Raw genomic sequence first — 14086 nt, forward strand, 5'->3', positions numbered from 1 at the left:
GGCGTCGACGCAGCCGCTCGTGTTGCGCGACAGGTCAGATTGCGCGGTTTCGGCCGTTTAAAACAAAGCTCAGCAGGGGCTATCTGGCAGGCGTGATACATAGGTAATACAAATAATCAGCCGCTCCGGGTGTCGGGTCGGTGTAGTCGGTAGCGCGTTCGCCTGCCGTCCGGAGAATCTGGGTTCGATACCCGGTCAGCTCGATTCTCCGTCGGAGTGGGCGCTCAAAAAATAGGTGCAATCGAGGCGAACTTGCAGGCAATAACAGACGGGCAACAAATATTGACATCACTTACTGAGGGATAAGCAGACCTTAAGTGGGAACAAAGCGGGGGGAAAACGAAACGGTGTCATAATAAACAGATGTAAGTCATGTTACTCGTGAGTAGTCAGAAAACGAGGAAAGTTACCCTTGTTCACCGTTGATTCACAGGGGGAATCAACAAAGGGTTTTTCAAGATGACCGAATAGTGAGGTACACAATGGTGAGTGTCTTACCCTCGTCCAAGGTCCACGAGACTTTAGTGTTTACATAAGCAGAAGACTTCGTTCGGAGAACAACTAAGATTTAACGACACGAAATTGTTCTAGTTTGAGTAAGAATGTTGTTCGTTGCCATCTCTTTCGAGGACTATGATCAGCTGGACAATCCGTCAGCAGCGTGACTGACTAGGAACAAGAGGATAAAATTGACGGGATTTCTCCAATATATGACAGTTTTAGTACTTCAGTTATGGTAACCAGCACTTGTCAGTGAACCATCAATCGACGTGAACACGAAACTTTGCCTTCCACTCAAAGTTCGATGTTTGAACAAGGGTGGATTTTTCTGAGAAAGTAAATCACAAACGGGACAGCCAGTTTCACGCAGAATGCTGACTACCACTGGGGCCTGAGACAACTCCCTCGTTGTTCGTTCAGGTAATTCGTGTTTTCTGTTTTGAAAGTCTGAACCACGGCCAACTAGCCCCAGCTGATATGTGAATAGCGACTACATGAACATGGGGCTTGCTGCTGTACCGTTTGCAACAAGTGATACCTCTGTGATTTTCGTTTGCCATCCAATCGGTGGTGAGCGACGAGGATGGATATGTACATAACAAAACTGTCAGCGGTGTCAGACTGATCACGTCGCGCTTAAATACTAACATGACCACAGCTGATCAACGCACACAAACATGTCCCACAGTATTCATTCATTATGTGTGCATCCTGGCGCAAATGTCACGGCTTTGTCAATAGTAAGGGCATGGTGGTGCTGTAAAAATCTATACTTAATCCAAACACAGGGTCTGACAACACCGAACTTTGAACTTTAAATTTCATGCTTATTCGAAATCCGTAAAATGTCGGTGCCTTTCTTCGTTGAAGTGAGATCGCAAATTCGTCGAAGTATGATATTCAAATTTAAATGAAGGCTAACTTCAACAGAGCTGTCAAAGGATATTGGAAACCAGCAATGTGCCTTTGGCATATTTTCGGTTAGCTTCTTCCGTTGAAAAGCCTCGATTGAAACATATTAGTTGATTGCCAATCTGACCGGCTTGGCCATAGTTTAACCATGTTAGTGTTGTTTGCTTGACTTTTGTTCCGTACCGTCCCAAGGTGTATCCATTGGGTTTTAAAGTTTTGTCCATAAACGGTGTTTTCACTGAAACGCACGTGACCTCGGGACCTCAGTTCCGCACTGGAAGCCCTCTGTTTGTCCTTGAAGACCCGAAACCCAGAACCACACAGCTGAATCGTTTTCCCCGCAAGTTGAGGGCAATAGGTGGCATGGGGGAAGACCCTAGGTTACCAGCATAAAAGCTAGATAAGGCCATTATGACCAACAAAAAAAGCGCAGTATAAGTTATGCAGAACGAACTACTTTGTTGAAGAAGAGAATGAATGAAAATCACAAAGACTTTCTGGCATAAGGCACTGATCAGCTGACTGTTCATCCCAATCTAGCAAGAGTCAAAGTGCGTATCGTGCCCGATCGTCCTGGAGTGGATAAAGGGATGAGATACAACCATACTTTGAATCACCAGAGAGAAGTATGTCACCAATAACTCCTGCCCGAAAGACTTTACTTACAGCGTTTTACTGGGGAAAGATGGTCCTTTCATAAGTTCTATCTAGTATTACTGAATAGCGCGGTATCCCAACACTGCTTGAACCAAAACATGACACCATTCACTTCCGTTAGATTCTTCAAACACGAGCCCAGGATTTAAGGAACTGTGGCGCAGTGAACAAAATAATTAGGATATAGTGCCCCCTCCGAGCAGTGCGCACCATCTTGATGGACAAAAACCCGCACTTCTTGGAAGCGTACTGTCTTCTACTTCACTGTTACAAAGTGCCATCAGGCCATTTTAATGCGCATGGACAAAAAGCAAATCAGCATGGTTCTGTTGGTCTGTGCGAATTATAGCACATCCCAAACTGCGCTGCCAAAGAAAAGACCGAATTTATCAAATCATTTGGCTGCGTCTTTAACGGTGTGTCAGCAAACGTTCATACAAATCTGATGGACACAATACGGGGAAGCTAGACAGAACTTTCAAAATTTTCCAGTTAGTGCAGTAGTGCCTTTCGTTGCATTTTCTGTCTGACTAAACAGAACGGCTGAATGTCTATTTCATGGGATGGATCAGTTGCTTGTACTTCGCCTGCGGTAGTTGAGGGTTCGAGATATGTGGATAGTCTTGGGAACACCTTCCTTTGGTGGGGGGGGGGCATGTGTTGTGATTTCAGAGGTGGACGATTTCAATTTATTCGCTGGGGCACACCCTTATGGATAGCGCTTTACGTCTAAGTTCATACCATGGTCAAGTGCCTACTGCTAAGAAACTTCAAGCTGTTGTGCATTATACCAATCAATGAATGGAAAACATTTTGAGTTTACCTTGGCCCATGTAGCATTTTACAGAAACTTCTACTTCCCGAAAAACCCTAATAAAATGGCTTTCTATTCTTCGGAAAAAGAATGAGGAGCGAGTGCATCCATTGGAAATTAGTGTGCACAGTTTGGACGACGATGCGATTTGGAAGAAAGCTAAAAATCAGACGCTTTCGAAGTTATGATGATAATCTGAAAGTAAAATGGGAAACAGTTACGCAAAATACAAATCGACATCATGAACGGCGGTTATCGGCGTACGTTCTCACAGCTGTCAGAAGGCTTTAGAGTTACTACCAGCTACTGTTTTATGGGTGTTTTAGTCGGTCGAATAAGCGGCGTATTCAGATGGTCAATTTCATGCCAGATGCTACACGAACCTACTTCCTCAATGATGTCCTGATAATTCCGTCTTCCTAGCTGATACAAACTTCCTTCATAGGAGCTCATACCAGGTAGTTTGGGAGCCACGAGCAACAAACAGGTGATGGCTCCCCACAAAGCATGTGACGATTAGCGGTCGTTGAAGAGATTAAGTCCAAGGTAATCATCCTGATCCAGACCATTAATCAGTGTAGTGACCAGTGTCAATTAAGCATCTTTATGGATTGTGTGGACCCACAGGGTATCAATGTTTCCATTAGTTCAATGAATTTCGAAGACCCAACAATATTTAGTTGATCTGGCTCAAAACTGTTGTGGACTGATTGACGAGGAAGGCCAGTTGGGGTGACAGAGCTTTCGGGAAACAAACAACACCGACCGTTTCAAGATAAACAACACTTCAAGAGCTGGAGAATCTGAAGGCAGCGTCCATGTAACTGTCAAGTGAAAACGTAGGCGTGGCTGAAAACATCCAGCGCTACATTTTGTCTAGTCATGGTTCATGTATTTGTCCACGTTCTGTCAGACACACATGGTCCATAACAACACATTATTTAAGTATTCCTCCGTTATACGAAATTCCACTAGGGAGCACCCGAACTGTTTATAATTTTGACTGCTGATTAACTGCAGATTTTGCGAAAAACTGAACTAGAATACAATGAATTAATGAGAAACTTTGATTTTTCAGCCACTGCAAGTTTACACGCGATTCAGCAAATAGGAAGGATCGCTAAATGAATGCATCGTGGATACTCCAGGAAAAATGTTCAGAAGTATGGAACTTTGCGTAGGTTCTACTATTTGAAGAAGCCGTTGCATGATCATCCCTAGATTAGAGAGTAGGCATTTTGTCGCACTCACTTCAGGAATATTGTTTCTTCATACATTCTCAGGTTTGACCTGTGTCATGTTCATGAATGTATGCATGAAACCTGGTTCGGTATAACGCGCGTGATCAACCTTTTGAAGAAAGCAAACGGCTTCGTGGACGCGCCATCGTTGGAGCTACCGTATTGTCTATTCAGATTGAAAAGATGGAGTGAAGAGCGCTCAACTACTTGCTAACGGCCACTTGTCCTGTCTTGACTCGTTATGGATGAGTAGTTGGCCTTATCTGGCGCGTGAAACAAGGTCACAGATAGAATTGTCAACCATTCATGCCGTAGCTTTGCTTAGTAGCTGCCATGAAAGTAGTGAATCACACTCGAGTATGGGAAGTTTGCTTACATGCAGAAGCGCAGTACAAAATATTGTAGGAGTCTACGATGGAGGCCAATTTTTTTCCACGATGTACACAATCTGGAATTACGGGGACTATTACCCTCGGTGTTGCTAACGCCAGTGACATTATGGAGTGGATCTTTCCACAGAAACCTGTCGGAACACAACAGGTGTCCACAGGTGCGCACCATTGTTGTAGTTGTTGACTATGACTTAACACCCATTTCCGCTCGGTGAATCCGAGCGGTCAGTCAAGTCACGTATAACTCCCGACAAATGATCAGTTCCCTACCTATAATAGAAATTAGTGCACATCTATTACTTTTGGTCGCAAAAAAACCGATGGAAGAGTCAGACTCCATAGATTTTGTGTTGACATTCCCATTCCATTGCTTACCCAACTAACATGCGTACTCCTGTCGTAAGCACTTACACTTGTAGCATAAACGCTTTTTATCCACTCCATGCTAAACAGACTGTACGGCTCACGACTAGTCAGCAGTTCAGGTATTTTCTTCAGGTACTAATGGAAAACCTCATGTGTCAATTCCACCATCTGTTATCTCCGATGTGCAGCTATCTACCTCACTTCTTCAAATCATGGGCGAACGAGATTGTGGTAGTTATAACTATTGTACCGCAAGTATATTAATATGCGAAATGGCGTTGTAAGAGACAATACTGAATGGCCTTATTACAAAAGTGGGGATGAGGTCAGTTACGGGATAAGCAGATCAATAACTTTTGCGAGCGAGCTGTTTTACTGTGTCGACTGTAGCTTGAAAGAAACCCAACAGCTCGTACCTTTGGCTGTGAAACAGAAACGAAAAGTCTGTTTCAGTCAATGACTAACAGACTCCCGTTACTCATACCAAACAGCGTCTTCAAGTTTTTCTTTCCTGGAAAATGTGCAAACCTCCTTTGGGGAAAGTATCGGTCATCCTAAATGTGATTGTTTCGAACAACTGAACTGATAGGCGAAATACTAAATTGCTCAGGTTAGAAAAAACCCTCTGGTTCTGGAGACCATGCATAACTGAGCATAAGGAAACGCATTCAGTGGAATGGATCTAGACTGGCGTTGCTGAGAAGACGACTATTCTAAACGATGGATGCAGTATGAATTCTTTGCTGAGATCGATATTATCACACCAGACAGCTTTTGCCGTAGTTCTGAGTAACTACTTGCAATCAGCGTCTCTTCTAAAAGTAGATAATTGATCTGGAGTACACCGTTTTGCCGTCCAGTGAGTTAATACACCTGGCAAGCTTTGCTTATAAGCAGTTAAGAGCTCACGAGAGACCTCTTTTTCAGGTCACCCATCCAGACATCGAATCAGTTAGTCGTGAGGACCTCTGATAAAATTCCCACTTGTAATATCACAGAGTAGAGTAATTCCGGCTCCCAAAGTTTTGACTGATCACAATTCCCAAGAAAATGCACTCTTTTAAAATTACGAGATGGAAAGTCTCATGAGAGTTCCGTGACCAGGAATTCTAATGATAAGGAACAACATAGAAGCCAGTGGCAAGACTGTACAAGGTATGCAAAAAACTACTTTACCATTTCCCGTATGCTCCAGAGTAAGCCAAAGTAGTAGCCTCACATCGGGGTCGCAGATATTCCACAAAAATTGCCCTGCTTTAAGGAAGCCGGCCAGACGCAGAGTTATCTGCTGTCACACGCAAACAAATGGTAATGGCTGGAGGGACGCAATAGCGAGAAAACCTATTTCCAATCACTGTTGACCATCCGACACTTCCTAGCTGTTCCGACGATCCTCAACAAGTGACGCAGTACCACCTAATAAATTTGAATTGAACACAGGTTTGCCTGAGATCGTTTGCCTCAGTTTGTGTAGGGATGCTGCTACTCACAGTTCCTATCAGTCGTGTATGACCGCCATACCGATACACATATTTAGAACCAGGAGGAAATACATTATCAGTGCTTTGAGAAAATATCCACACTGGGTTTTCTTAAAGCACATACATAGCCCGATAGGATGATTTTCTAAAGCACGTACCATAGAAACTTTGTACAGCATTTGTAATATATAAGATAAGACTCGATCACCAAATAAATGACTAAGCCGTTCTGGTATTAAAAATGGATAAGAATCCGTATGAAAGTGATGTATGACCACAGCTGAATAAATGATGAGAATAGCCGTTTCGGTTTAAAACTAGGTTTTGAACAAAAATAAAATCCTACTGCCAAGGACTCGAACCAGACTATCACTGGACCAGGAAAACGTTCGGCCAAACAAAGCCAAGAAATAGAACCACTGCCCTTCCAACCGAATGAGAAGCCCCATGTCTATCACAACTTCGCATGATGTACGATAAGGAAAGCCGTAGATAAACAGTCCACAAACTGGAAAAATAAAAACAGGGGAGAAGATAAAACAGAAAAGACTGTGTGTACGGGAGGGGGCTGCGAAGATGCGAGGCAAATCAGTTTGATCACGGGGATAGAAACCAGGAGTTTGAAGACAAAATAAGAACCCGGGATAATAAAATGACTGTTTGGTGAGCCATGATTAGAGCACACCAGTGAATGCGTCTGGTTGTGGGGAGACTGGCTGCAGATCAGCCCTGCTGTATTTTATAATATATACAAGGTAAGGAAGGACCCATATCAGAAGCCATAAGGGATTCCGTTGACTGTGGTACATGCGAAATGATCACGGTAGGGTCGCTCAGTAACGCAGATTCACCATACGAGGACTTTGTAAAAGGAGTAATATTCTGCATGGATCAACCCATATGCGAGTCGTTCAAACCAGGATCAAGCGGATTAGGGGGACTGGTTGGGATACGACAGTTCGGCGAACGATCAGATTTCGGACTGGAAGCTTGGATGTCAGTAGGGAATGCTGAACTTCGTCCAAAATAACCAATATTCTGGTGGGTCTTCGCTGCTGCCATCCTCAAAGAATTATAGCGATTCTGGAGAATTCGCATACAGTCTGCGAGCAAAGTTTTGTCATTTTCTGTCTTGGCGTGTTGACGCAAACCGTGAATTAGCGTAATCGCGGCTTTGTAACGCTGAAAAGCCTGAGACGGGAAGACACACAGTACGGAGGTCAAGTTACGTCCTAATCGGACGAAATAAATGCTTCACAATATCAGGCTAGCAATGAAACCCGGTAACGCATTGTCACAATAGAAACAAAAGGGGTAGAACAGTGCAACCAATTGCACAACGCCGGCCTATGCTTCAAATAAACCAAGATCTAAGCGCAAGCCCTGTTCAATTCTACGAGGATTCGCCAATCAAATTTATCAGTTTAAACATGCGTATATATGCCTAATCAGCGGAACAAAGCTGAGTGGGTCTCTCGAATTTCATTCAATAGAAACGGGCTTCGGAGAAACGCCTAAATTCATGGATAAAGCAATCCAGATATTGAGACATTGCGTTTGAGAACATGAAAAAACGAAGGGGAGCCGGGCTTGTCGTTCAACTTGGTGAAACAGTTAAGTCAGCAAGATACTCAATGGTTCTAAGAAACACTCAAGTTGTGATTCGGTATAGAGCTGAACCAATGTAATCAGTAGTCGTGAGCTTCTAGACATGTGTCTTCTTTCCTCCTATCTCAAGATACAAATAAGTGAAAAACGCCCAAGTGATACGAAATAAACTGCTTGCCAACGTGCGATCAAAACTTGGAAGAAATTCCAGAAGACAAAAGTACAACTTACAGTAAAACTAAGGAAGAACTGCTGCAGGTCGATAGTGCTCTTGGCTCAGAAAAACATTAAAAAAATCACACTAGCTCCAATCTGAGAAAAGAATACTCACCTGGGCAATTTCCCCAACGTACGCATCCATTTCAGCAGCCTGACACTGCGAACGCACAAGAAATGAAAAGGTTCAGACGCACGTTAAAGACAGAAGAGGAGTGATCTGACTCTTTAGCATACTACCTCCCTACATGTTGCACAGCTTACAGAAAACACCCGTGAGGACCCCTGAGTCGATTTGGTACCAAAAACAAATAAAAACTAGTTGACTGAATGCATCTGAGTTGGAAAAGTGGTAACGGTGGTTGGAGCCAGACAGGCTTCACTGTCTGTAGACGTATAGGTGGAGTGCAAAGAGAATAGTAAATGAATATGTATGATTCCACGAAGTGAAAACTGGCTGGTTAAGTCTTGTGCCCCGTGAGCTGGGCCATGGAAATCGTACTGATGGGATCAACTGACTGTATCGACGATGTATGGCTGCCGCAGTTATGTCCCTGTATCACTTGAGCTCCGGTTCACGGTGAGTAGGGTCCAAGATTTCGTGTACGACTTAGACCGTACAAATCTAAGAAATCCACTCACAGATATGAACGACCAGAGTTACTGAAGCGTGAGCTGGAAGACCTAGTCAACGATGAGCTAATCAGGTTTATTGTGTTTTCACTCAGTGGAGCAAACAAACGTCGTTCATCCAGGAAGTTGATCTAAATCTACGGTCAAGATTGGACCGTTTCCCGTTGGATCTCATATTCGGGAATCCACAGGATATAGCCGATTCTCGACAGGAGGAACAACAAATAGAAGTTCAATCCACGGACTGTCTGTATCATGGAGGCCTTTTGGGCGGCTTATAAAACCACCACAGTTAATTCTAAGACAATCCCAACTGTATCGGCACACTCGGGGACGACAGTCTCCTAGGAAACAGAACACTGGACAGTCCACAAACCAAAAACTTTGTGGATAAAACATTTTTATCCTAAAAGCAACTATGCAGGGTCAGTATATCTCCTTGCACGAAATTCCGATCAATCTGTAGAGATGACTTCAAAAACGGATAATCTCACAATAGTTAACTTGTGAAAAAGAGCAAGACAGCTTGAAAACCTAACAGTCAGATGCACCGTATCAAAGAATGTTGCAACCTGGTGGTCAGGTGACACCCACCTGAAGCAGCGCGTACTGAAAGATGAGTCTGTTGGCTGTAATCTTGGATAGTAACCGGCCCACTGGTTCGATGAGATCGTCTCGACGGGATTGACGAGCCAGCTCTCGCAATCGCATGTAGCATACCTGGTACAGCCTGTAACAATCATTCAATCCTAAAAGAAGGAGCAGCAACAGAGCTATAAAAGAAGTCAGACACGTTACGAAAAAGCGTCGTTAAGGTCGACAAAGTGTTTCTTCAAAAGCATATGCGGCACAATTCACAACCGAAACACAAGGGACTCCAGTGAGCGATTCATTTAGCTTTCGGTTTAGCCGTGCAGCACCTGACCTGTCAAGGGCTTAAGCATTCTACGACAGCCACAACCTCTATAGTGACCGATTTTCGTTGGCATATCAGAATGCTGTCAAGATCTCTGTAGAAAGGGCTCTCAATCTTCACCTACCCCCTCCCCAGTCAGAGTGTACCTTTGCTAAAATCAAACAATAAACACAAATATCATATGTAAGAACAAGCGCCAGACTACAACACATTGCACACATCTCCCACCACTCTGGATTTTAGTCCAGTGAAACTAAGCTATTTTCTTCATAGGTTTTTCTCACTACCGAGCTGATGACGCATGAGACCCTTAACGGCAAGCATCACATTGGTTCGTAACGGACATACAGCCCGAAATCAGCCATGCGATCAGCTTCAAAAGATGTGAATCAGGTTTGTCTAGGCTTCGGTCAATTCCCAATCCACACTGCCTGGATGACCCTAAACAGCGAAGAGCAGAAGGGAACCGAAAATAAGTTACACGATCCTTTTCTACTGGGATATGAAAATGAGCTATATCCACTCAGTTTTCGGTGCCTTTTTGTACTCCTTGAGAAGTGGAACGAATTCGGTGAGTAATCTGTCTACCATAAGGAGCAGCGCTAGAATGCTGATGCGAGAAGCCTTCGTCAGATAATGTAATTTTTCGCAGGGCTCAGTAGAACATAACCTAGCGTACATGATTCCAAATTGCTGACATTCGTTGAGGATTCTTCCTCACAACAGGTCAGTTCACAAAGAAGGACGCGGATCATCGGCCAATCTGGAGGCACACAAGATTACCATCACGTACAGCGACACACTGCAGTAAATACTGATGTTCAACTGGCCATACAGCTGGGCGGTGTCCGGGTTGCTGAAGTAATAATCCACAATCCCATCGACTGGGCCACTGCGGCCATCATGGCACAAACACCGACCGATAAAGATGCTAAATGGATCTTCTTTGCATCAAAATCCCAAGACTCCATCTACCTACATTTGCGTCCGAGGTTCGCCTTGCCTACCGGAAAATCAGATTGATGAAAACCAACCAATTTGTAGAAATCTACTCTATTATGAGCATAGTGCCATCTGCCATGTTCATTCACATATAATACTCAATAACTTGATGTTAGGAAAGCTATTGAACTCACTTGCGCGCGAAATAGGCGTTGACCGCAGCTGCCCATGGTTAAAAGCTTTTTTGACTTGAACGAAGACGTACTCCAAGTAGTAGAGGACTCGGCGGTACAGGACAATTTGTTCCACGATTCTGGAGCGGTGAAGAATACCGAAAAACCGCTAAGCCATAGATTTATTTGGTACACTGATTAAACGGATAGAAACGCCGCAGCAACAAACAGCACAGAAAACTGACACCAGTAACCATGAGGCCACGATAACAACCAAGAATGGTTACTCGACAGGGTGCTTCAAAACCTTGACGAAGAAAAACTACCTACCAAAGCTCGACAAGAATCCGTTTTCAACAAAATCTAGGATTTATTTTAGACGATAAAGACAATCAGTTGCTTTATCAGGTCATTTGGAGAGACAAGTATTTGATAACTTAAGACCATGAGTAAGATGATCGCACGCTTGGTCGACGTACTAAGCAATCTTGACTAAAAAACGCTAGTTTTGCCGGAAGAAACACGGTAGCTACCTGCCTGTTTATCATTCGGCTACGCCTGACTTAGTAAGTGAATTTGGCGTGTCGTCCATTGGTCAGTAGAGTGTAAGGTGGACATGAAGGTTAGAGTTTCTTCAAGCCGAACGGTCAGCACGAACCATCCGAACCAAGCGGCTGCGCAGTGGTATCAAAAACAACCGTAAAAAGTCTTCGTAGTATACGGGTTGAAAAATATTGATCAGTTTAATGAAGTGGCTGTCCTAAGCGTACGCTGACCATACCTCTGGTCTTCTGCTAGGAACTTGAGCCCAGTCGTTCCTGGAGCTGCAGCATCCGCTGCTGACGATTCGTCTGAAGCGGCTGACTCACGTGTTCCAGCTGGGGCGTCCTTGCAATCGGAGTCCTCCTGTGTGAGGGATGTGGAGGAGGCACTGGCAGTTGCCGCGGGTGTTGTCACTGCACAGTCTGCAAGCACGGACGCGCGGCGTTGAGCCAGCTCACTGAGAAGTTCACACAGTTCCAGGACCATGGTGATGGTTTTGATTTCCTCGTTATGTTTAGCCTGAGAATAGGATGTAATTGTTGAGAGGCAGGATAAGGAAGAAACGAATCAACGAAGTTATGCAAGGGATCATCGGCACTGAAAAATACATGGCAACAGCTAAAATAAGCGGTATGAACCTCTAGCAGCTACACGAACACTGAGTAAATCGAAAAACCTCTTGAGAACACCACGACAGATGAAACGAGTAAGAATGCCTGTATGCATATACGAAAAGCTCGGTTGACATAGCGGACTTTCATTTCGACGACCAGGGTTCGAATTGTGGAATAAACGCCCACCGCCTCGAAAATTGTGCACACATTCATCAATAAAAAAGAATACTTTGATCTTCTTTATACTGGACTCACATCAACATGTTCTTCAGAGAGCTCAGGAGCTGCCCAGCCACCGGGAACATGTCCACCGGATCCATCAGGACCTGGAAAGGAGTAGCTTGGTAATATTGGTTGAACAAGAAAATCAGGGGAGCCAAAAAGACTGAGACGTACCGTAGTCCAGAATCCCACCGCCTGAATGAGGCCTGAGACGGATGGGCTCAGTAGCCATCTGATATTCACCGGAATTAGTAAGGACAGCATCTAATTGGGCGGAAAGGAATACAGCAAGAGTGCGTTAGCGCAAGAGAGGGTCATTCAACTAGGTCGTCTATTCGGTGCATAGCTGTCACCCGACCCCCAACAAACTACCGTTCACGAAAAATTGCGAGGTAGATTAAGTTTAGACAGCAGCCACAAAGATAGAATGAAGCAAATTGTATTCGACCTAATTCCTGAATATAAACCTACTAGCAGGAAAATGCTTTGTCTCATGATAAATTACGGGATAAACAACCATGTTTGATAAACTGAATGAGCTGCTGTGTGCACACAACAGTGTTCGGTAAAATGGATTAGTAATAAAACTTTTTTCACCAATGCCCTGGTGACCTTTAGAAAATCTTCGCACACAGGGTGTGTGCCACATAGTGATAAAAATACATCGTAAGCAACCTTTACGTGTTTAACAGTTGAGGAACTACAATGACATTGCTTAGGAAATGTAAGAGGACAGGTCAACTACTTAGATTTTACCGTAGCCTAAAAGTTGCTTGTCATTGCACGGACACACAATTACAGAGGCTGAATCCTTAGGATGGGAGACCTCTGTAAAAATACAAATGAAAAGATCACGAGGTCAAAATAAGGATGGGGATATTCGCTCATCGAATCGCCCTTCGATTAATGACTCTTCGTTCTGACATCTTGAAGATCGGCAACTCGAACAAGGGGCGCGCCTATAGTTTGGTCGGCTCTACATCACCCCTGAGGATACCGGAAGCTGTTTGTTGCCCAAAAACTCTAGTGAACCCCCCCCCGAAGGTATTCTCAAGTGAATTAGGCCAAAAATATAGAGTGAAGCCCAAAATCTCGACTAGACATACTACCTGGTACTAAGTGACAGATGATAGACTGTTTAATACTACGGCGGCCGTGGTCAATTGTTTTTTTGTTAAAATTGGAACTTGAAATACCAGCTCCTGTTGAATCCGAGGAGTAACCTTTCTCAACTACCTGATTTTCTCAAAAAAGGGACGACGTGGGCCATTGGAATTGCATTATAAATCGTTGGTTCTCTTTGACGTAAGACAACAATAATATCAACAAATTTTCCACATTAGCTGAGTAGCAAATGTCTAATTTTCAAGTTACCCCATTTCAATTACTATAACTGACACGGATAATCAAGCCCTCAAACTCAATACTTCCGTATGATCCTGCAGCTCAAGTTGTTTTGCGTTACAGTGCCAGGGTAGTTTTTAGCATAATTCCTTTAAATTCCTAGCCTGCTTCGTGAGGAACCTCATAGGAAAGGAGCCCCCCCCCCCCCACAAGTAAGATGTGCACTTTTTTCCCTTACCTGGNGCTTCGTGAGGAACCTCATAGGAAAGGAGCCCCCCCCCGCAGTAATACGTTGTCCATGTTGTCTACTCTGCTGGTGTATCGATATACCGCAAAAAAGTATTCCCATTTCTGGGCGCACTCTATAGGTGATAGTGTTGAACCAATTCAGACATTGAAACCGCACTACCCATACAGCATTACTATCCGTACTCGGTCAAACACTGCCAGATAAAACGGGCTACTCTTGGGGGTTGCCGTTGTCGCAAAGCCCCTTAAGTTGCGTTTAAGT

General features: G+C 44.0%; 2 protein-coding genes across 2 annotated transcripts in view; one reads left to right on the forward strand and one right to left on the reverse strand.

Annotated features, from left to right (window-relative positions):
• Positions 1-2974: 2974 nt before the first annotated feature.
• On the forward strand, positions 2975-3404 carry T265_00378 (hypothetical protein; the record flags this gene model as incomplete). Its single annotated transcript, XM_009164123.1, has 2 exons — positions 2975-3160; positions 3330-3404. The coding sequence occupies 2 exons, from the start codon at positions 2975-2977 to the stop codon at positions 3402-3404; spliced, it is 261 nt and encodes an 86-aa protein (XP_009162387.1).
• A 3070-nt stretch (positions 3405-6474) lies between these two features.
• The window catches only part of T265_00379 (hypothetical protein), a gene marked incomplete at both ends in the record, with an annotated part of 38780 nt that continues 31168 nt past the window's right edge, over positions 6475-14086 (reverse strand). Inside the window, 7 exons of the mRNA XM_009164124.1 lie at positions 6475-7555; positions 8304-8348; positions 9416-9570; positions 10874-10992; positions 11634-11914; positions 12265-12335; positions 12406-12495. Coding sequence (XP_009162388.1) covers positions 7256-7555; positions 8304-8348; positions 9416-9570; positions 10874-10992; positions 11634-11914; positions 12265-12335; positions 12406-12495 — 1061 coding nt within the window. The remainder of the gene's footprint in view (positions 7556-8303; positions 8349-9415; positions 9571-10873; positions 10993-11633; positions 11915-12264; positions 12336-12405; positions 12496-14086) is intronic.

The sequence above is a fragment of the Opisthorchis viverrini genome (assembly GCF_000715545.1).
Source record: "Opisthorchis viverrini unplaced genomic scaffold opera_v5_3, whole genome shotgun sequence".
NCBI lineage: Eukaryota > Metazoa > Platyhelminthes > Trematoda > Opisthorchiida > Opisthorchiidae > Opisthorchis > Opisthorchis viverrini.